Raw genomic sequence first — 24,623 nt, forward strand, 5'->3', positions numbered from 1 at the left:
GGACATAAAAAAAAATCAGTAAAAGTTATATAAGGGAATCATATACTGCCTAATTTTTAGGCACGCGTCTTCTGCGATGACCAGAACACCTAAAGTGAAAACAGGTTCAGTTTGTAAATATCTTCAGTCACACCAGCTTTTCTCCCTTGAAATGCCTTGCACTCTTTGGGATGGATGTTTCCCTACAAAAATTTCTTTTGAAAATGGAGTTAGGAAGCTCACAAGGGCTTATTTCGAACAGTATTTCAAGCTACATACTGAGGTCACGTGATAAACAGACTTAATCTCACTGCAGATTGAAATTAATGCTTCCTAATGTAGAAGATCATTATGTAGTCGCTACTCAGAGTTCAGACAGTCATAGAAAAACACAAGAAAACAGGAAGGAAGTTTCAAGGCCAATGTGACTGGTCAAAATAAGAACAGGTAGTTTCTAGGGCTTTTTGTCTTTATCCAAAATACTCTGTCTACGTGTGAAGGCACAAAAGGTTACAGAATATTGAAGGATAAAGCACTGAAGAACAAAACACTGCGTGGAAAATTTAAGACTAGTTTCAAACACAGACTTGGAAGACTAGAGGCAAAATGGCTCTACAGCACTTCTGGGGCTTCTTCTCCAGGAAAGAACGTCTGAAAACTCAAAATCTCTTCGAGATCTCAGTTCCCAAAATTTCTTAAAAAGCATTTACATACTACAAATAGTCATAACAAAAAAAAAAAAAAAACACCAAGAAACAAAAAACAGCAATGTGGAGCATTTTTTTTCCCCTATGAAAACAGAGGTATGCTGAATGTCAAGAAACTTCTTTAAGATATCTGTACCCTTTCTCGCCCCACAGAAGGTGTACATAGTTTTACAGCAAAAAAAAACCAACAATGTTCCTATTTTGGGAAATACTTCATCAAAAGGTAACAAACACAAATAAAGAAGTAGAAAAAACAGGAAGAACGCTTACGTAAGCGAGTAAGCACAAATACCCTTTTCTTTCAACTCCTCCTGTTACCTTATAGCCTGCAGTATCCTGCCTGAGCCTTCCTGCAATGGCTGTTTTAACATTAAACTCATCCAAAGTACAATGAACTTTTTCCATGTAGGGACCTGTAGCCCATATGAGATAAAGAATAGAAACATGAACTCTGGATACAGAAAAGTCTGCCAAAGGCATTACCTAGACTTAAAATGCTACAGCCCTTTGCAGCCCCAGTCTTCAATCTGTTGAAGCTTTGCAACAGAACCCTTCAGAGGCAGCTGATGGTTGTCCTCTGAATCAATCCTGGAGTATCCTTGCTATCAGCACGGCAGCTGTCCCTAGCTTACAAAGACTTAGTGTGATTCAGCTCACAGAAACCTCATCCAGTGAGCAGAAGCCATTTCCTAACATAATAGGGACACTGGATGTCCATGCACCCATTCCCTAGAATTGCTTCTTGTGTGAACACAAGATCATCCCTTGGAGCAAGCGTATGGTGTGATTCCCTTCGGTGTGTGGCATGAAAGCCAAAGCAACCTCCCTATGGTCATCAAAATGTCTTCAATAATTGCCTGAAGGACCATAAAAGGCTCTCAATTTAAACATTGTAACTCAGTTCTGTGTATATGCAGTGTGCTTAGTGTAAGTAAAAAGATTATTAAAATAATTCTAATGCATGAATGCACATATATTTGTGTGTATATATGTATATACATGCACACATACAAACATACACACAAACACGCATACATACATATCCAACGTAGACAAAAATTTAGAGTGGTCTAGATGACACATCACAGTTACAGTTCATAAAAGGCGTGACAAATGATTCTATTACCTCTCTTTCTCTCTACATATATTTACTCTAGCATATTTGTGGGGTTTTTTTTTTTTAGTTTGTCTACTGCATTAAATAAAGACAACCAAAAACACGAAGAAAAGCACAAGCACTGTAATGGTGCAGCATCATGAATGACAGGAATGGAAAGGTAGAATTACATTCCAAAATAATGCCTCAGATTATTCTAGAGATTTTGAATTTCATGAGAATATTCATGAGAATTTGAAGGATTTAATAGCACATCTCTCTACCCCAGCAGGCTTCTGTTCTCAGTATACATGTAAAACTTGCAGGCTTGTATGGAAGATAGAGAAGTACTGCAAATTAGAAAGCTCTCTGTATGAAGCTGTTCTACTGCCATAAGTTCTTCCACCTTGAAAGGGCCTCACATCAATTTTAATATGCCCATACATAAACGTACATGCAAGTATGTACAACTGAACTATTGTTTTTGCTTATGTGGCTTTCTTTGTATACTAGATATGCGTGTGGATGCAGTGACAACAATTTGTGACACTTTGCTGTATAGCCTTAATTACCCTTTCTTTGCCTCAGTGATCAGACAACCCTCCTCATGAACATCATTAGACAACTGGCCTGACTCTCAAACTCACATGTAAGGATCTTCGTTTTTAACCTGTTGTATCACCTTTATAATTGCATTTCTAAGGCACTTATTTCAAAAACAAACACGTAATGTGTCTCCTATCACTGGTGTATATGTATAAAAAGCCTCAAGTTCTTGTAATTAATTAGATCAATTCTGATGTTATGTACAGAAGGCTGAAATAAGGACTGTTAAAATGTTCACAAAGCCTGTAGCTAACACATCACCTGAGTTTTACAAGAGACGTAAGATGTGCCACACATACAGAGCAAAGCTCATAGGACCAAGACTAGAACTGTGAGACTAAATCAACAACACGGGCACCCTAGACAAAAGCAAACTAACAAGTGCAAAAGTATTTTTATCTTACTAATGCTGATAAAGTGTTTCCTGCAAGAAAACATTAACCACAACACAATATGAGCACTGCAGAAACAGCTGTAGCAGCCTAAAGATGATACTGCCCCTCAGTTGTTCATTCCCAGGAAGAGTTGGGATAAAAAATAGTTGAAGCATTTCACACTTACTTCAGTGCACAGTAGCACATGCGATTTCTTCTCTTGTGGAGATTTACACCTTCAGCTAAAACCACACTACAAGCTGCTGGGGTGAGGTAAACTCCTAGAGGAGTAATATCTTTAACTTAGGAGAAAGTTGACAGTGTTTCTACCACGGCAGAATGATTATCTACCTACATTTGTGAGACCTACTCATCCTTTGTTAGAATCATTTGCTTAAATGATGGCTTACATGCATTACATTGCATGTCTGGGGCAGATGATGGTAGAAAACAATGCACTGCCAGAGTGTCATGTCAGAAAATGAAAACCAAAACGTCAGATAATGGATCATACTCCATTAGTCAGTACAGAAATCATGGTGAAACAGGAAAGCTACTCCTTTTTGTGTGCTTTTGGGAGTTAGTTTTTGTGGTTAGTTCTTGTTTTTGTTGTTTTGTTTTGAAATACAGTAGTCAAACTTGGAGATTGCTGTCTTCCTGAACAACAAGGATGAGATCTGAGCTGAGGACACGAGCAGGTGAATGACTGCATGACAGACATCTGAAAACAGAATATATCATGACATTGTAGTATTCAAAGGCACTTTTCAAACACTGCTGATTTTGAAAATGCATTGCAATTAAGTATACTTCTGTGGAAAAGTAGTGTTACCATTATTTTGTGTGCTATGAAAAAGGGACAGCATCCCTAACAAATGGTATGCAGACATTAGACATGCAAACACAGAAGAAAAGAGATAATTTTAACAAGATTTGTGCAGGGTTTTGCATTTCATCAGTGCAGATCTTTGCTAAAACTGTCAAATGGTCACAAATTGGAGGGAAAAAAAAAAACAAAACTGATGGAATATCCATTGGCATATTAGGCAATGAAAGATTTACAAACCTAATTCCGAAATGAATCAGTGCTTTGAAGCAAGCATCAATTTTTCAGGTGTGTTGATCAAATTCAATTTGATTTTAAAAGCCCAAATATTGTATTTGCATAATTTATTTGGATAGTCTTGGGAAAAAAAACCAAATAGACTTTGCTAGAGGATTTTCTAAATCAAAACAAAAGAAAGAAGGAAGGGAAAGAAAACAGTTACAAAGACTAAAAAGATGAAGAAGGCTAGAATGGATACAAAAACTATGGAGAAAGCAGAAAAAAGGGAAAGGGATGAAATACAGAAGGAGATTAAAAAAGAAAATTAAAAGAAAGAAAAAAAGGAGACGAGAACCCTGATTTCTAACCATCTTTTTCTTCTGTGTGATGAAGCTTGGATGGGTGTCTTCGGCAGGTGCGCCATTTACCAAGACGCTTGAAGAAATTCTCCTCTTCATCTCGCCCATTGTCCAGGCCACCTCCTGGCCCCCCTCCTTCTGACAGCTTCACCGCACTGGTAAACTTCACCTGTGCAAAGACCGAGGGCACGTTAGGTTGTGCCATGCTACCCCCTCTCAATCTTCCTTGCTTAACATAAAGCACCTAGGAAAGTGCTATGGCACAGTGAATCACCATAGCAACACAAGTGGATCTGCAGAGACTCAACTATGCTGAAGCACTTAATCTTTTAATCTTTCTGCTTAAATGATTGGTCTTTCATAAAAGGCTGTAAAGGCACAAAGGAAGCACAGAGAGATGTGACTAACAGTTAAACCTTAAGGGTATTTACAGGATCCTCATTTCTTTCTCCATGAACAAGGACAAGCAGACAACAGAAGTTTTACCTAGTCTTCTTCACATCCCAGAATGGAGACAGGCAGCTATTCACATACCAAAGCCACCACTATCACATCCCTCGTGCAGGGGATCAGGCTTCAGCACTCTCTCTGACAAGGTTCTAACACTCCCCATCCTTATCCTCCTCTAGCAAGACCGCATTCTGCACTTTATTACTGTTTCAGTTATATCTCCCAAACACCCTGACCACACACTGTTCTCAACAACATCCTCTTCCCTCTTCATCAAATACTGACACTGCTTCATTAAAGCTTTTCCTCAATGTTTTTCCAATACTATGCAGTTCAGGACAGACAAGACAATACATGAAAATCGAAAAATACCATGGTGCCCAAGTATAGCTTGTCTCCAGTCTACACCATCTGTATTTAAAGGGAAGAGGAAAAGCTGTTGTTTTCTATAAGACGACTCTTACATAGCTGGAGGAGACAACATACTGCAACTGCTGCAAAAGGCAACGTATCAGTATTTAGGGACAGACAGGATTTGGAAATCCTGCAGCATGGATGGAATTGCAAATAGTGCAGCTCCACCAAGCTTTTTCAGGGGGAAGCAGGCTGGTAGAAGATCAAACACACATGCTATTACATATGAACTAGGTTTTTCTACTGTGCAAGTACTGAACAACAGGTATGAGTAAAGAGAGTGGGGAAAAAAACAGAAGACTTCCTTGCTTTCAGGGATCAGCAAGCACTGTAACATCTATTGCTGGGACAAACAGTTTTCTCCTAGTCCTTACTCCGAGGACTCTTGGTACCTGGCACAAATATCTATGAATTACTCTAAGTAAATTTACATGAAAAAGGTAGTGTCTTATTTTGCAGAAGTCAAGTTTCAAATAGCCACGTGATCAACTCCCTAGATTTCTGTCACCAGTCAATCATGTTGGGCTGCAATGCCAACACTGATTACAGTGTTCCCCTGGGCAGGCAAAACAAGTCAGATCCTGTCCTTGCGAGCTCTCTGAGACGGAGTCCAAAGCACTTACCTTGGAACTCTGCCTGATGAAAGACAGACGGTCAACAGAGCTGATATCTAGGAGATCTTCCACCCCATCAGCCAGGCCAGAGAGGGAGGACCGCTTCAGCCAGTTCCCTGTTGCAAATAAAGCTATTCAGAGCAGTTCTGAAAATGGTTTTAAGTAGAACCTATTTATTAGAAATTGCAGCATATTTCTCTGAAATTGCCGTGCCAGGGTGTGGTAAAATGGGAGGTAAGGAGAAAGCAACCATGTCATGTTACATGCATTACCTACATGCAAGGCTAGGTCATGAGACTTGTAAATACACCAGCATGCTTTATCTACCTAGATGCTATTTGGATATTTCTCTTTTACAAAGAGGAGGAATGCTCGAGAGATTAAGGTATTAGCCTGCTACTTTGGAGATCTGTTTTGCCACAGACACTCTGTTACCTTCAGTAAACCGCTTGGGTTTCCCTTTGGCTTAGTTCTCCACCTATAAAATGGAGAAAGCAGCCATTTCCCAGCTTCACCAAGGAAAATACCAAGTATGCTTGGACAATAAGGAACTATGACATAATATGTTTTAAGAGAGATATATCTATCTGTGCTTCTCTGCCCATGCAATACATATATAGAATAGGAATAGACATACATTTACCTATGGGGAGTTTGAGTTTCTTTCGAAGGGAGATTCGTCGAGAACGGGAACGGGAGCGCCTGTCTGTAGTGGTCCCAGAGTGAGCAGTGGTGCATTCAGATGTGTCCTGCTCAGACTGACTACTGGTATCACTTGCTGCACTCTGTGATTTGAACATCTTTCTCCAGAAGTCCTTGCGTCCTAGAACGGCACCTTGGTTTTGCTCATCACTGGAAAAAAAAAGCCATAAAGAACAACAAAACGTGAACTGGATGTTCAGGGGAACGAGGCCTCCTTCCAGCAGCCCGCACTGACCTCTCTATTCTTTGGGGTTGTTACATTTTCAATTCCAAACATACTCTTCTCAGTAGAACATAATCAACAACACGTTCAATATTGTTCAAGGTACAAAATAACTCTCTCTTCTACTCTTCACAGTTTGCCCACAGAATAGGTCCTTCCAATTTTTTGTTTGCACAAGTGAAATGCACATCATCTTCTTTAGGTCAAAATGACTTCTATCAACAAGACTACACTGGCGCTTTCTACAAGTGTGTGCACTGGAACACTTTAGGACATCATGATAGCCATTTGTGAACCTGCTGGAGTCTTAGCTCCCATTAACTTACTGCAACTTGCAATGGGAGCAACAATTTCTGCTATACTCTTGCAATCTCTTGTGGCTGTGGCAACGCCCAGAAGAGCTTGCTTCAAGTCTGCATAGCAATCAAAGGCTTTCCATTATTTTTGCAGTCTCAGCAAAGGAGAGACTTTGAAGGCTTAATTCATGCAGGAGAAACGTAATATAGAGCTCTGACACTTGTGCATCTCAAAAAACCTTAGTAAGACAGATTGGTTTTCAGGGCACAGACAAGTTAAACGGCTTGTCCAAAGCAACTCAACAGACCAGTAGCCATTCACAAAACTTTCTGAAATTCTTAAGAAAACTGATTAAATTTACACTTCGATATTACATTTCAGAGTTCTCTGGACAACAGAAGCTTCAAATGTGCAATGCCTAACAGCAGGCTGGTTCATTCATTAAGAAAACTGGTAAAGCACATATACTGTTAAGGGAAATGCAACAGTTTGAGCAGACTCCGGGGCCAAAATGAGTTCTTGAGGGGCAGTAAAGCATTCTCAGCAGCAACTCAGAATTTGAAAATAAATGGAGTCACCCCCCAGAAGTACAAACAAAGCATCAAGAACAGCTGTGATAACAGCAACGAAGATGGACCGTCATATTCAAGGCTATGGATAGTAAGCAATATTGACAGGTTACTGTGGTGTCTCTAAACAATCTCTGGTGCTTGCCCATGAAAATCAAGCTGATTTCAGCCACCAGCACTGAAAATAAGCATTACTTCGATGTTACCAGCAACTGTTCAGACCTTCAACACTCATGCTGCACCATCCAGGGAAATAATTCTTTGATGTACTCCCACTTTGTACTAACCCCAGACAAGCTACCAGCAATAACATTGTGAAATAACATGCACTTACTGTTCTGGAGTTTGCATTGGGCGACTTGAGATGTAACTGCGACATTCATCGGGTGCAGCTGATGCCTGACCTTTGTCAATGATGACACTTCCCACCTCAGATCTATTCAGACAACGTAAATCATCAGACACCGTGAGTAGATAGCTCATCCAGTGCTTATCACGTAGCTACACGACAAGGAAATCAGTGCTGCTGAACAATCAAACAGCTTTTGAGATGGACTCTCAATTTACTAACTTATTGCCTCGCTCTATATATCACTTTTGAAAGAGGCAATTACTCTGACAAGCAAAGCCAAGGTTTTTGGGTGTTTTTCAACTTTCTTAATCCTTCTTCCCAACAAGTCTCAAAGCACATCTCATTTTGATGAAGAAGCATGTCAAGATTATACTTCTTCCAGGACTTGCTTTGCATACCAGGGTTTACCTGTCAGATACACAACACTGACGTGACATACATTGAAAACTACATCCGAACAACATCGTGGGACTTGCACAATGCTTTTTTTCTTTTTTTAGCCTTTCCTCTTCCAGTGTTTCCATTGTTCTGCTTTCTTTAGACTCCTGTAGGAAACGTTAAACATCTTTTCTTGCAAATCTGTGATTGTTTCAGTTTATTAGATTTTAAAGGAGGCTGCCACCACTGTGTAACTCTGTACACCAGAAACTAACAGGTTACAAAGACAAAACACACAAGCTCTTGGACTTGCTGCATTTGTGTCCAGTGCATACAGTCATATAGCCAAATTCAAATCAGTCACTTTTTTCCTCCCATATACCAACCTTTTGCTTCCAGAAGATTTCAGCTCTTGCTCTGTTTCCTCGTTTTTTTTTCGTGGTATCAACTTTTCAGCACTGTCTAAGAGGGCACTGAGTGCCACTCTTCGAAACACATTCCCATGAGCCTCCTTGATAAACTGAACAAGCTGACGGATATCACAGTATAAGCCCTGGGTAGCAAGACATAATGAAAAGAAAAATCAGTCTGCAGGTTATAAAGAAGCAGTGATAATCAATAGTTACTAAGGTTCTTCAGAAGACCATCACTTCCTCTGACTACATCAGATCTGCTGTGTGATCTACTCCTAATGTACAAGGTTTGTGTTTCCCAGCTGAGATCAAAAGCTGGAAAACCTGCCATTTAGAGCACTTGGAAGAAGCACGGCAAGATCATTACTACTACAGAAGAAGCTCTGCAGTGGCCTAAAGTGAAAGTAGAGGTATTAAGAGGGTAGATGAGGGAGCCGCAGAGATGGCTTACAGCCCATTTTAGCCCATTTATCTAGCCCATAATCTTAAAAGGCGTGAAAAAGCCAAAACGGTGGGGTAGAGAGAAAAGCATAAAAACCTAGCATGTTTTCTTTCAAAACCAGTGTCTTGGGATTTTTCTTAATTATTTTAAAGCTCTACATCATGGGAAGAGAGGGATGACTCATTCCCCAACCTACTCCTACACTTAAGCCTCTATATAGTTTTGAACGTTCATATATAGCTATGACTTAACAAGTCATCTGTAACTCAGAGGGTAAAAGGATGGAGGGCAAAACTTCTAAGACCTGGTTTTCAATTTGTGAACTTTCCAAAAAGATTTTGCATTACTCTAAAAATTCCCAGCTAAGAAGTACGCAGCCAGGTTTCAAACCAACAAAACACTGTGAACACAGTATTCAACTAAACTACATTGATTCTGTTAAGCCTCGCTGCTCCCACCAAGTGACAAAGCACCTTTGTGAATATGAAATCAAGTACTTACAAGGTTTTCCGGACTGTGCAGCTCATGCGTAGTAGAAGCACAGCGAGTGATCAATGACTTGAACATGGCACTCACAATAATACCTTCTACACTTTGTGCTGTAGTTTTGTTGTCCACTGTGGTGAAGTTATTCCCAAATCCAGCTTTGTCTGCGAAATTGAAGTACAAGCAAACCCCTCTTGTTTAGAATGATTTTTAAAAGATAGTTTAAGGACGCACGTTTTGCTATGCAGATAGATAAGGGCCAGTCCTCATCTAAAGTCTTATGCTCACTTCTGGCAATCTCACCTCACAAGAAATTTGGCAGAGGAGGGAGAAACAAATGAAAAGGATGTAATTTTCCCAGAAATGGTTGTAGTAGGAATAAGGATCAAAAAGATTAGAGTGAGTCTGGCTTCTGCTTATCCACATCTCTCACTTAAAAATGTATAAAATAAAACAAAATTTAAATAGGGAAGCCAGAAGTATTGTTTATTATTTTAAAGAATAAGAGACGTTTAATTCAATTGAAAAGTGACAATACCCATGAGAAGAAAACCTTTTGAACTAGAGGAATGCTGTTCTTGCAAGGTGCAAAAGGAGACAAGCTGTCAACAATTCAAAAAAAGCATTACACATTTATAAGACAAGACATATCCCAGTTTTATTAGGTGAAAGACTTTTCAAAAGCTGCACGAGCCACCATTCTTCAGAGCCTAGTGATAATTGGTGAATGCTGAAGAAATTTCCAGTGAGCACCATTTTCATAAAAGCCTGCTTCTCTTTTTTTTTTTTTTTTTATGCAGTCTTTGAAATGCCTGAGATCAGAGAGAATCTAATAGAGCAGACAGCCTCCCCAAACACTGGGGAACAGCTATTTCTATTCTGTAAACAGTGACTGTTAATTGCTGTCATATTCAGTGACAAAGCAAAAATGTCCAGTCATTCTATTAGCATCTGGAACTATTTTCCTAAAAGAAAGAAAAACTCAGTATACATAAACACACACTTGTATTGTAGATATGCACATCTCTATGTTTATACTCTTGTTTTATTCAATCCGTTCCTGCTATTTCCTGCCTCACCTGAGGCACCACAGAGATTTTTAATGCTCAATTATATCTCCATTCAGAATAAACCCTGGATTAAACAGACCATTTCAGCTGGTGCCTGCTCATGCCATGAAGCAGAAAGCCTCCAGCCTGAGGCATAACTGAATGAAAATAATTTCTTTGAAGAGCCACGAACAACAGGTAGGAGGAATCAAAAGAGAAGCTTTCAATATCAGGTGCACTAGGTGCCGCATGATCGCTACATGCAATTACAATTGGACCAGCTTGAACTCTCCGGACCTGCGCTTGCTAAGAATATGGTATGTATGTTTTGAGGGTAGAAATTACTTCTTATTTATTTATTTTAAGGAAAAGGCACGGCTTATTTCTCACAGTAAAATTTAGGAATATACAACTTTTGATGCCAGCCATACTTACTGTCTGTGACTGGCTCCATGCAGAATCCCAGTAAAGCATGAAGGAAATCCACCACATTATTAAGAGAATCTCTGTTCACATAATCCCTCATGGTCTGGCGGAACTGCATCCTATCCAGTTTGTACAGCTTTGTGAGGCAGTTCTGAGCCTGCAACGACATCCGTCAAATCAAATCACATCAAATTACGTGTCTGAGTATTGCTGATAGCAGATGGGTATTGTGAGGTACTCTTCTGCTCTTATTCAGTACTCTGCCTTCCTGTCTCAAGGAACCTCCCCCAAGGAGCCAGAAGTTCTATAACAGAACACAGGTTTCACCCCTGAACCAAACAAGAAATTCAGCATAAGGAGGGACTGGACCTTTACGTGTGCCGCTGTTTGGAGGTGGTGCTGAAGTCATTCTCAGCCATGGCAGAAGGCCTTACTCCCACCTCTTCTCCCAAAGGTAAAATTGAGCATGAATGAAGTAGGAATGTACCACCTTTGTCAAGGTTTATTGCTTTGAAATAATTTCTTAGATTCAAGCACCTGATTTTCAGCTGATGGCTCAGACCCAAGCCAGTTCAGCTGTACCCAGTGATCAGTTTAAACAATTAGCTTCTTATTTAAAAGTTGTCAAGTTCTTATCAGAAAAGTATCCACCCACTGGGACTCCAAGTGGACTGGTATTAGCAAGTCTGAAATATCAGCTCTTAGAAGGAACATCAACTCTTCTGCTACCTACAAAAGGGTGCTTAGCTTTCCAGTAACTCAGACATGAATTGTGCATGCAGCCAACACAAATGGTGCATGCAAAGCAGTCTGACTAGACAAACGCACAGAGAGAGCTGAAGACTTAAGACATGTAGATTTATCTTCCCATAAAGACCTCAGTTCAATGACCCTGATAAGAACTTTGGCTCCAAGAAACCTATTCATGTACGTATAGCATCATGCCCTGGACTATATGTTTTACTGGCTCAAATCTTAACATGGTGTAAAAGCCTAACTGACATTTTGCTGAACATAGCATATTTTCAACCAGTGCTCTGTACAGAGTATTTCTACCATTGGGTTTCTCTTACCCCACATAGTCCCCCTGTGTCTGCAACTAACATTAATTCTGCAGTCTCTTAAGTACTCAGGAGTCTAGCTAGCAGAATAATGATGACTGACACAGAGGTCAATCCATCTCAGAGCCATCTAGTTCAAATTCCAGAATCAAATTGCAGTTCTGTTGGCATGGCTGACATTAACCAAAGCCATGGAGAAACACCTGGCTCCCATGCCCACTATGGACGGGGAGTAGAGTAAATTCTCATTACAGTCATCAAAAAAAGCTATCTGCTGCACACACAGTAATGCAATGAAGAAGTATGTGCTGGAGAAAGCCTTTGGAAGGCTCCCATTTGATAGGGCATGGGACTAATCTTAGAGTCAAATTCCTCTGGTTGAAGATAAATGTCTGGGTTATATCCTGAGCACATTGCAATGCTTCAGCTTGACCATTCTCTGAAGTATAAGGAATCAATGGTAACCTTCTGCCTTGTCCTTCAACAGCGCGTGGGTCTTCTACTTCCTTGCAGTACAAGACCATGCCGGCAAGCACAGTGCACTGCAAGTATCAGGAGCTAATGAAGCAGCCCAGCAGCAACCAGTCATAACTATCATTAGGGAAGGCAAACGTAGCTACTTAGACTTCAGGATTTAGATAAGCAACCCAAAATAGCTTCACCTGTTGCAAACAGAATACTCTACTCTGTTGGAGTTCCATCAGCATAAGAAGTGACTTATACCAGCACACACAGGGCTTTGCCCCAGTGTGTTTGTGAGTTTTCACAGAACCTTTTCGTTGGGTGCTGAAATGCACCACGGGTCTCAGATGTACTCTTACATCAAGTCCCAAGGTCTGGAAGCTAACATGAAAGTTGAACATCTGCTACAGCTGGGCTGCAACACAGTCTACGTACTCAGACAAAGAGAAACATACTCGTACTCGATACAAGAAAAGCTACAGAGGGGGCAGACAAATCTCAGCAGCTGATGTCAAAAGTACAAGGGGGACATTTTAATGAGCTTTAATTTTCTTACATTCTCCCGGAATACCTGGTGTCTCAGGCGATCTCCAGAGAGCCCTCGGTGTCCTTCTCCACAACCATAGGCACAACCCAAGGACTTCACAATTTTGATAAGCATTGTGAGTGCCAGCCTATGGGTGCTGACAGATGGACCTTCATCCTGAGTCACAGAGAGAAACCTGGTATGAAACCATGGCAAAAGCACTGGCGTTTTGTTAGCATTTTACTTTCAACGAAGTGTAGCACATTTCACCCCTCAGACACTCTGCTAGACAGCTGTAACTCTTAAAATGTGTATTGTAACTTTTTTTCAAGTTACAACAACACCAGCCTCCTCCATTTAAACTCCCCTTAAAAAGCTATGCTGTAAAGACAAAACTCATTAATGTGATGCTGTATCATTCAGTGTTTACTTCAAAAAACAACTGTGTGAAAACGAGAGTTGACACACAGAAACCAACCATACTTGTTAAATATCTTTGGTATTATACTACCAAGTTGCGACTTTGGAGGCCAGCAACAGCCTTTCTTGGCCAATTCTCACAGCAATATTGAAAAATACACGATTCCTAGTTATCAAAGAAAACAAGCTGTGCTCAAACATCGAATTTTGGTTTTCCTTATACGCTACACACGATAAACCTTGTAAAGAAATAATGATGGCTTTGCATTTTGAAAGGATATTGAAAACGTCCAAGTAAGACTCACAAACTGCTTCTGGAAAAGTTACAGTGCTTACAGATTCCCTATCGTGTTTCTTCAGCAGAACTTCAGTGAGCACCAGAACAAAACCAAACAATTTGTGCAAAGAAAGGAAAACAGAAGGGCAACTGCATACACACGCATACTTTGTCTGAACAGATATCACAGAACACTGAAGAGTGATACAATAGGAAGCAAAACAGACCTTTTCTTGTTTTTTGTCATTCTTCTCATATGGCCCTCCTCCTCCGCCACCTCCATCACTTCCTCCTCCACCACTTCCTCCGCCTCCTCCTTCTTCTCCTCCATCTCCAGCTCCACTGACTGGAGGAGGCCCAAATCCACAAGCTGAACCTCCAGAAGCTTTGAGCTGGAAGGATCCTTCGCTTGGTCTCTTTTCGGGGGCTTCATTTTCTTTGTTCTCACTCTTCCTCCGGACTTTCTCTACACATGGCACCACTCCAAGCTGAAGCAAGCACTCCACAATGTTCAGTGCCACATCACAAATCCTGGAGCTGATGTCATGGTTCAGGACCAAGTAAACTGCCTTCAGGACTACCTGGTAGAAGCAAACATCATATTTAAAATTAGACTGATTTTCTCTCCTAGTACTATTTGATGCCTGGAAATTCTAGTCATACACCAAAGACTTTTTATAGCAGGCACAGTACAAACTCAGAATTGATAACACAACCCTCAATCCCAAGAGCCTACAAACTAGGTGTAAAAGAAGAAACCACAGGTTGGGCACAGTCAGGCAGAAAAGAAAACCATGAGATGACACCTGTGAGTCTAAGAGCACTGCTTCAGTGCACCAGACACTGTCAAGTCATTAAAAGGAACGAAGTAAGGGTGAGTTTTAAGGTGCCATCAAGGTGCTGTTCGGTTTTATGCTGTTTCACAGGGAATTCAGTGCATGCTCTAGGAACACAGCAATTAAATAACATCACTTAAGATTTGATGTGTGCATTGCACATGCACATGCACTCCTTGCAAGGAGTAATAGGAGTTGCAGTATCTCAAAGGAGACTTTTATGGATATGCACAAATGTATCTGACTGACCTTTATGTACTGCTGAGAGAAGTCATATAAAGAGGTGGAGGAAAAGCCCATCAAAACCCTGATCTCAATGGTACCACTATATTGACAGAAGAGGGACCTGGCTTTCCTCATTTCTTGCCAATTACCGAGAGATCCAGCATGCCGTTCTTGTGGACAAAGTTGTTGGTTCCATCAATGTGATCCGTATCCTCCAAGCAACTGTAATTGATGCATGAGTCTGTCAGGCTCCGTGGGAGGTTGGCACACGCAAGAGGCTCATGGGGCATCTCAGGGATGGGCACCTGATTGCAAAGCTTCCTCATGTGCTCACTGAAGAAATCAGCATAGCCCACATTGAATGAAGCCAGGGTAGTGTTGAATGTGGCCACAGTGATGGTAGAGATCTGGGACCGAACTGCAAGGAAGAAAATGGCTACCTGTGAATTTCCATCTCCAGAGTTATAGAAAATGGCAAACTGAGGCTGTTTGCAAGAAGGCTGCAGCTCTTAATGCAATTTGCAATGCTGAAAGATGAGACGGGTTCCTAATTCCTATAACGAGTGAAGGGGCGAAAGCATAAATTAATTTCTTCCTTAAAGGCGCTACACATTAGAATCCAAGATGGCTCTAGCAGTATAGTACCATGGCAGCATAAACTGATCTGAGTCTAGAGAGCAGATAAAAACAGGAAGTCCAGACAACTTAAACTTAATCCAAAATGAGGATTCAATTTTGGCTAGCTTTGCTTCCCTTACTGGTGCAGTGCTTGGCATCAGAGGCAAGGGAAAGAATAAACACTCTGCAGCTGAATACAGGAGTGAAATTAAGTCAGCAAAATCAATTTAAAATAGCTTTCTCAGTCAGACTGGCTTGAAAGATTTCATTACATCAGTTGAGAAAAAAAAAAACCAGCACTACTGGCAATAGTACATCACCAACATTTAAAATTGACTGATAAAAAAGGTAATGTGGCACCTAAGTTCACACTACCCAGAAAAAGGACATAGTGACATAGCAAAGCATGATTTTAAATTGGCTAGCTCAGGTAGTGACAGCATTTTGGCAACACAGACTAATTTTCATTAAATGCTCAATGCTGAACTCTAGCACACAGTATAAGTACTTTCCCATGCTTAACGTTTTGAAAATGGGTTTGTACACTCAATAGCATAGCAAAACCATATGTCCCACCGTGCTGATAGGACCATCTTCTTCAAGGCAGTTATGCTAGCAGAACTATGGAATAACAACAAATTTACGCTTAAGGCTACTTACAACGTTTCAATGAGTAACAAATCCAGTAGGAAACGTGAGGAATTGACTTGGCCACAGACTGGCTACATTTTGAAAACAACTTACCAGAGTAGCAACTATGTCTGCGCATCCTGTGCAACCCTGCCAGCACCAAACAAGACGTTTCTATTAAGAGAATTGTCCTAAGGCCAACGGCAGTGCTTTAATCTAGGCTACAAATTGGTTAATGATCAATACAGGAAGTAACTGCTGCACCTAGTGCATACACAAGGGTAACTCTTTTCCATTTCACTGAAGTTTTGCTTAGTTTATTTTGAAATAGTAAACAAAAATCCATATCCAAAATCGACAAAACAGATCTTTTTTCTGTGCTGAACCTTTATTTCATTATCACTGATAGAGCTGACTGCTGGACGGGACTAAGGCAGAGAATGAGATCCATGGATGCCTGCAGCAAGTGTGTCCATGACTCCCCTTCAGCATCTACACTGGACATAATTCTTCATCTCTGATTTTTAGTGTGTCAGACAGAGGAAATGTGTTTATTGGTAAATTTCCCCTGCCCAGGGAAATTAGACAAAAGATGGAAAATTAGGAATGACCAGAATGCTTGGATATAGATCGCCACAAAATAATAGGTAACATCTGTACTTACTTCAATGACAGATGTTTTGTTCTAAGTCTGGAAACTTCCACTGAAAATAGTGCAATTTGTCCTATTACTCAAAATAGCTGCGGCACAACTGTACCTCAGGTACAATCAGTGTAACAAGCATTATATATGGCAACTTTTTAGAAAATATCTGACTAGAAAGCTGGTGTAGTGTGCAGGATTACTACCCTACAGAACATAGAGATCACGTATATAGACTGCACAAAACTGATCCAGGAGCAGAATTTTGCCCAGACTCAGAATGCAGGGATAAAGGAGATGCATCCATACTAAATTAGAACTGATGCAAATCCATTCTCTATCAGACATTTCAGAATTGCTGCACTAAAAGAGCACAGATCTTTGAGAGCTCCCAAGGCTACAGCACATAAAAACACACGCATCCTTCTCGGTATGCTGCCTGACAGCTTATGCACACAGATTGTGCCCTGCTCCATGGGTGTGTGTGATATCCTCTTCCATCATGGAAATTTAAGGTTGCACTTACCACAGCTGAGGCCTGATCTCTATGGCCAGATTTTACTAGTAGCACTACAAAAGAGGGAGGAAGACTTGCTGTGCTTAGGCAGCGCGCAGAGTGCCAGCAAAGCTCTCCAGCACAGACAGCTCTGTTGACAGAAAAAAAAACTTTCCTCTGTGTGGCTAATATTGTTTAACAAAGGTGGAGTTGTCCTGTCAACAGAAAGGCTCTTCCTTATGGAACAGACTTCGTCCCACCAGGGGTTCCCTCATAGTAGCCCTACTGGCATTGGTATTTCTGCAGACGGCTCCAAGACAGATGGGCCCCACGGTGATTAAGCAAATTTCAAAGCTTGGCTTCTATTTTGAATTAGGAGAAATTAAGAAAAAAAGTGGGATTTTCAGCACAACTGAGGACTGAAAAGAGGCACTAAGTAACACAAAGTTCCCATGAAACCAGCAAAGCAATACTAAGTTTCTGTCTAAATTTCTGTTGTGTACTGTTAAGACAAAAAAAAAAAAAGCACAACAAAAAAAAACCACACCAGAACAACAAAAACGAAAGAAAACAACAACACAAACTCTCTCTTCTCCCTGCTAATGGCTGCCTATATATATATTTATCTATAAAGTGTGCAAGATAAACATGAAAGACTTAGAAAATACTTATACACAGAACAAAAAAACAGAGAAAGAACCAATTAGTCATATACTTATACATGGAAACAGTAACACCTCCTCAGCTTCCTGGAGTTCATATCTCAGTGAGATTTTTCATTCTTGATGTGTTAAATTTACCTTCTTTGACTGTGTTCTCTCCATGACTGTTTGAGTGGTCTGGCAGATCAGAGACAAGAGTGTGGTGAGAGTGTGAATGCCTAGCACTCAGGCTTTCCATCTCCGTGGCTGTGTCGGAGCTCCCCCGTCTGGTGAACTTTCCTAGGGTGAAGACAAGAATTTGGTACTAGGTTTAGTCATCTGAGAGGTTTCTGGAGATTCTAAGAGACAGTAGCTGAAGACAGAAATGGAAAGGTTGGAGTCAGAAGCCATGGCTTTCCAGGACCCTGTCAAGTACAGCAAAACAACTTAAAATAGGATATTCATGTAGAGGTTTATCGATGTAAAGATTGGCTAAATAATACAAGAACGCTGTCTACCATCTCTAGGAGAGAACGTGAGGATGAAAACTCATGACATTAGAAGTTTGTGAAAAAGAAACCATGCCTATAGTTTGTTCAGTGAACTTGCAAGTTTGAACCAATATTTAAACACTGCATCTTTGTAATATTAAGACAGGGTAAGCTTTACTATCTGAAGCAATACTCTATCTAATAAGCAACATTCACTTCAGAAAAATAATTAATATTCTTTTCTATGCTTTTAATGGCCACACTGCTGCTTCTCCAGAGATTTTTCTGTAGAAATAAACAATGTAAACATTCCTTGAATCTATTTTAACCTGCAGCTGGATAATGCAGCTTAACGTGTAGTCAAGTGGTGCAGCCAAGACTACAGGTTGCTACTGCAGCTATTATTACATTACATGGGGGTTTTCAGAAGAAAAGGGAGGTCTAAGCCATTCAAAGTCTGCTGCCACCACAGTTGTGCCACTTCTGCAAATGGGATGGTTAATACTGAAAACAGAATGAAGGACATAAGACTGTAACAGAACAAAGAAACAAAAAGCCTCTGCTGTTCTCTAAACGTTCAGGACTGGAGTGATACAGAACGCAGGGCAGAGATAACAACGCCGCACCCAGTATGGTGGTTTGCCATCCTCCTCTCTCAATGCCACGCCGATCCTCTCCAATGCCAGAAAAACTGCCGAATGAAAAAGTACTCCGAGTGGGAGAAACATCCAAATGGTCTTCGTGGAGAAGGAAGGGCACCCCCATTCTTCGCTGACGCTTCTTCCCAGTGTGGTGGAAAGGAATTGACCCTTTGCGTTCACGCTCTCTGTCCTCTTTGCGGCTCTTAAACTGCATGACAAAGAACAGCAAAGATGAGAGCAGGTAGAGGCCTCGAGCCACTCAACTACTACTTGGGAGGAAAAATTAAATCAGGTATGTGGCCTAGCTGCAACCTTATGCACTAAGCTTTTTGTCTTGGTCATTCACCCTGAAAGGAACTATCTACACTCAAGGGCCATAAGAATATTTTAAGGAACTCAGTTTTACCACAGGCTAGGATGGACACCCTTGAATAAGTGCTCAGATATGAAAGGTAAATTAGCAGAATCCACAAAACTCTGCTAAGTATCTTACAAAAAATGTCAGAAAAACTTTAACAGATTAGCCGGAATTACAGTGAGCACCAGTACTTAAAGATCTGGAAATTGAGTATTCTCCCCACATAGAGTTTTAGCAGGACAGATATTGGAATAACGACCTCAGTAGTGACTTGAATTTGTGCATAATACCTGAACAATAACACACATTATTACTCCCAAAGAAAAAAGATGACCATCTCCTGCACAGCATGAATGCATAGTCCAAGCACACCTTCAGCTGCTACTTACCAGGGCATTTAGGTGCTAAACCATAGGCAAAATATGATTTTTTTCTACTCACCTTTTTGAAGATGTTCATCCCTAGATCTGTGGAAAGATCTGGAACTGCTGGCCTACGCAAGTTGGTCAGTGAAACCTTGGAAAACGCTTCTGTGCTTAGCGATTTTTCTTCCTCATTACATTTCATTGTAAGATCCTGCAGCTCCCAACAGAAGACAACAAGCACAGGGAGAAACAGAGGATAATCAGTTTAATAAAAGAAGTGCTTCCAAGAGTTCTTATTGGAGGAGCACTGTAGAGGAAAAGGATCTTTCATTCATCATGGAAAACATCATTCACACATTTAAAGAAAAACAAGCAAACAGAAATGTTTAGAGACTCCTAGAATTATTGACCTTGAGTAACATTTTTGTCTCTGGGGAAAAAAAAATGAAAGAGCGAGACATAGTGCTGCCAAAGAGAGACTCAGGCACTGCTGTCAGCATAGTATAGTGGCACAGAAGACCCATGGCCAGACAAACTTGATTCCAGGTACAACCTTGAGCGGCAGATGATCTTCCTGAAACCTTGGTTTACACTTACTGCACAAACAGTGGTTTCTGTGATTGCATATGTTTTAACACCTAATAGAACATGCCCTTAATAAAGTATGCCCATAATCATGCATTTTGGAATTAAGCTGCAATAAGCAGCATGATCAGCTCAAGAGGCTTTATTTATAAAAGTATTTTAATCATACAATTTCATAAGTACAAGCCCATGGCAGGCTGCCGTAATAGAGGGAAGGAAGACAGGGTTAGGGCAGCACTCATCTTTATTTTTATCTACTAAAGAAACTTAAGATGTCAACATCAGTAAGAATCCTGCAGTTGTCATAACAAGTGTTCCAAGATCCATCCTCACCATGAGTCTTTTCTTGTATTTGTGAAAGCCCCTGGAAGTCCTAGCTTTAAATGTCCGAAGACCATGAAAACCTTGAGACTGATTTACCAATAGTTCAGTAGAGGGCGCACTGCTCCCCTTCTGCACTGAGCAAAACATTCCAGCTGCCTGCTGCAAAGAAAGGCTTGGCTACAAAAGATGGCATAAGCTCAGCTCCTGACCATCTGTTCTCATTAAAGATATGATACCACTCTTCATGAGATGTTTGTGCAGCTGACCTGACCAAATCCCCTCAAGATAATTTTCTTCTGCCTAAATATCAGTATGTTTCTAATGGATATGCTCTTCTGCATTGCCTCCTCATTAAGAAGGTAGTGCTGAACAATTGGTTTGCATTAAAATACCTTTTTCCTTTCAATTCTGACAGCTACATGCCATCAATAGATGAAGAGACTCCAATAGCACAGAAGATACAGCTCCTGGATATCCAGATCAGAGCTCTGCATACAAGTGAGCAGTTTTATGCATATGAAGTTCCTCCAAAAGCCAGAGACACTCTGCAGCTGAAAGCTTAAGGACCAGTTACAGAGTTTGCAATACTGGGATACTGGGGATCAGACTTCACAAGCTAACCCAAGACTATCCTTAAATCCTTCCTAATTCTTCTATCAATATAAGAATAGAGGGATCACACAACAGAAATAATTCTGCTTCACAACTGGTTACAGTCACTTTCGGTCAAGACATGCTTTTTAAACCTTTTTGAAATATACTAAAGACTGGGGATTCATATGCAAAATCCATCAGACAGCAAATGAGGACTCAACCCTAGATGTCTCTCAACAGCGAGGCCAGAAACTGCTTTATGTGGTTTGGTTCTTAGCTTTTGCAGCTCTCAAGCTTGTGAGCCTCCGAAGGTCTCATTTCCTAGACCCATCCTTACACTAAATTCACTGCATAGAGGTCCGAAGTAGGCTTCGCTTACCATGTGTTGCTAGGTCTGAAACACATTTGGATTACAGTTAGCATCTAGAGAAAGCAAGTATTAATTTTATTCACTGTAGCCAGTACCCCTTTTTCTATGCAATAAGGGACTGCTGGCATCCATACTGAATCCTTTTCCACTCAGCTCTTCATTTTATTAGGCAACACATTCCTTGCATTTTCTCAACGCACGATGCCAACTTCTTAAGCCCAAGATAATATTTAAAATGTGAATTCAGACACACCAAATCCAACAAGAAGCATGAGAGTTTAGCTGAGATATGGAGAGATGCTGGAAGTTACCCTGATAAGCAGGGGAACAACAAAAATAACACTGATTTTTTGATAAATCTGATTTACATGTAGCTTTTTATCTTTAATCAGTTTGTGCCAACCACTATGAAACTATCCCACTGAAATACAAGAGTGCCAATATTTCTGAGAGCAAATTCATCAGCCTGATATTGTCTAGTTGGGAATTTAGATCTAGACAAAAAAAAAAAAAAAAGAAGTTTTAAGCATATTCCCTGCTCCTGACTGATGAGCTCGTGATGTCTCAACACGTGTGTTGATAAAAAAGAAACGACCAATCTCTGTCCTTTGGAGGTGGCTCTCTTTCCTCTGATTAGCAGGGAAGTTAGGTGATGAGACAATTTATGATCCTCAGCTAAGTGCCTACAGTCATCTGGGATGAACTGCAGGGCTTTGGTGTCTCTGTGTTGCAGACTTCAGCCCTCAAAGCTGTATAAAAGGATGAAATGAGAAGAAACTTTTGGTGCATGGAGGACTGTTTGACCTTCTCCATCACAGCTGTTATGCTTAACAAATTGGAAACCCTTTTTAACAGGACTCCAGTTTGATGAAGTACAGTAAAAATACACAGGACTGACACAGAGGTTACCAAAAGCAATCAAATCTTGCCCTGGAGGGAAGAACGCCCTAGACGAAGTCCTCATATTAGCAGCCAGAAGGTACCCAGCGGAATTGCCAAATGGATTTAACAGAAAAACATTAGTGCAGAGCAATTGAGTAAAGGTATCTTTTGCAAGAGAAACATCTTGAAAGAGCAAGAAACAGCCAAGCGTGTGAAAGGAAGGAAGTGTTTGAAGAAGAACCAGCAGAGTACTAATGCTAGTAGTGCCTACGGAGGACAATCTCATGCGCACTGCTGCTGTGCTGAGAACAACTGACTGCAGCGCTACTGCACCAGTAGCTACCACATTCCTGTGTAAAATAACTGGGCTGTTATGAGCAAAGGCAAAAACACAGTGCACACACCAAGACTGAACCACATGAACAGAGTAATATCTTCCAGAGCACCGTTCTACTGAGCTGGCATTCCCTCCAGGAGATGATATTAAAGGAGGATTTTCTGTACATGCACAGCAATTCTATGAAATCCCCACGCAAAGGTAGATTAAGATTGAAGGATAATTCTCATCACATGGACTTTACAAAGGTATGTCAAGCTTTCACAGGGATGAAACAGGCAACATTTTGTAGAAATATAGATTGGTTTATATGTGTTATAAAGAATACTGCCACTGCTGAGCCCTGAAAACCACAAGTAACCACATGACTTCATAAAAATCCTAAGAATGGCTGCAATACCCTGAGACTAAAAATAAAAATAACATTTACATTGTTTATGCCTGTCTTCTGGTTTATGAGCACACTGACTGTACAGAATATTTCACCCTTTATCCTTATGAAATATCAGGTCAGAAACTGCCAGAATACTGCGAACACAGATTTCAAGAAGAAACAATAATTCTGAGAGTTACGAGTCAAAAAAGACATGTGAGAGGAACATTAACAGAAGATAGAGCCTTTTACTTGAGATGTATCATAAAATGAGATAGCAATGATAGAATCCTGCATTAAATTTTGTAAGGCAGTTCCACTAATTCAGTAAGTCAGAATTTGCTGTTAAAAGCCTGCATGACAGGAAAAGAGTACGCAATCTAAAAGTATCACAAACAAAAAAACAACGAGATTAACTGAAACTGCAGCTGCACCTCCTTCTTACCCCTGGAACGACCACGAGCTGTCCAAAAGAGAAAAAACAATTAAGCTTTAAGACAAAGATCTTTACTGCATCAAGGTCTGGAGTTTCTTTTCTAGCAAAACAGGGACTAAGTTTTGACACCTATGAGGAGTTTGTCCGGTGATGCTTTGCTGGTAAATATAAAGGTAAAAGTTATGCAAAAAGAAAAATGTCATGAGAAGAGGTAACAATGTGGAGGGTTTATTGTCTCAGCCTTCAAAAGCCTACTCTGATATTTAACACAAGCGTCTGTTTGGAGTGTGCAATGCTGTACAGTTCCTTTCCTTTTGAAGGGTAACATCAAAGAGAGCTCAGGAAAGGCACTCTGATTTCTTGACAAACTTGTCAGTATATTCCTGCATTAAAAACTAATGTTATCAGTGTTCTCCCTAGCTTAGTTTAATTATCACAAGCCAGCCTTTAAGCTTTCAGCAATCACCACTTCAGACTCTGAGTCAGACTCCCACCTCCAAAACCCTCACCATTCTCCAGTTCTCCTTCTGAATCAATGCATATATCTGACCTCTCAGCAGATTAACCAACATCGAAGCTGTGCTTTTCACCAGCCATCTGCCCACCACTTCCCTAAACCACCACACCGGTTTCTTATCAATGGCAACTGCTTACTTGAGTTTTGTGGGTATTCACCAGAGAGGGAGCAGCAGCCACCATGGAGCTACTGCGAAGTCTTGGCAAAGGGGTGATCTCTGGCTCAGGTGGTTTCTCTGGCTTCTCCTGTAGCATATGCCTCAATCTCTGCAGGTAATACATCAGCGACCACTGTGTGCCCTCCTCAGACCAATGTGGCTGCAGCAAGCAGCGCAGCACTGCCACATCAAAGTAAGTGGCATAGCGAGATTTCTGGCACGGTGGGATCACCACAGACACTCTGTTCCAAAAAAGAAGAGAGAACATGTTAGTTGTCATGCTCCTAAGAGCCTTCTTAGATAATGTGCTCTCTAAATAGAGAAAACACAAGGATGATCTGCCACTTTGTATGTCCAACTGTTCTTAAGGGGTCACC

The 24,623-nt window shown here is 40.7% G+C and overlaps 1 protein-coding gene across 3 annotated transcripts in view; it reads right to left on the minus strand.

Moving 5' to 3' along the window:
* UNC80 (unc-80 homolog, NALCN channel complex subunit) overlaps positions 1–24,623 on the minus strand; it is a 115,454-nt gene that overhangs the window by 72,738 nt on the left and 18,093 nt on the right. Inside the window, exons 8-21 of one of the 3 annotated variants that reach the window (XM_065751264.1) lie at positions 24,227–24,488; positions 19,748–19,882; positions 18,934–19,156; positions 17,976–18,116; positions 14,938–15,206; positions 13,955–14,308; positions 13,076–13,207; positions 10,991–11,138; positions 9,522–9,670; positions 8,552–8,718; positions 7,770–7,871; positions 6,282–6,496; positions 5,654–5,760; positions 4,236–4,335 (exon numbers count right to left, since the gene is read on the minus strand). In XM_065751264.1, coding sequence (XP_065607336.1) covers positions 4,236–4,335; positions 5,654–5,760; positions 6,282–6,496; positions 7,770–7,871; positions 8,552–8,718; positions 9,522–9,670; positions 10,991–11,138; positions 13,076–13,207; positions 13,955–14,308; positions 14,938–15,206; positions 17,976–18,116; positions 18,934–19,156; positions 19,748–19,882; positions 24,227–24,488 — 2,504 coding nt within the window. Of the gene's footprint in view, positions 1–4,235; positions 4,336–5,653; positions 5,761–6,281; positions 6,497–7,769; positions 7,872–8,551; positions 8,719–9,521; positions 9,671–10,990; positions 11,139–13,060; positions 13,208–13,954; positions 14,309–14,937; positions 15,207–17,975; positions 18,117–18,933; positions 19,157–19,747; positions 19,883–24,226; positions 24,489–24,623 lie in introns of all 3 variants that reach the window. The other 2 variants (XM_065751262.1, XM_065751263.1) reach the window with 2 other exon arrangements.

The sequence above is a fragment of the Cyrtonyx montezumae genome, unplaced genomic scaffold, assembly GCF_038088225.1.
Source record: "Cyrtonyx montezumae isolate F1298 unplaced genomic scaffold, pur_monq_1.0 scaffold_7, whole genome shotgun sequence".
In the NCBI taxonomy this organism is placed as follows: Eukaryota; Metazoa; Chordata; class Aves; order Galliformes; family Odontophoridae; genus Cyrtonyx; species Cyrtonyx montezumae.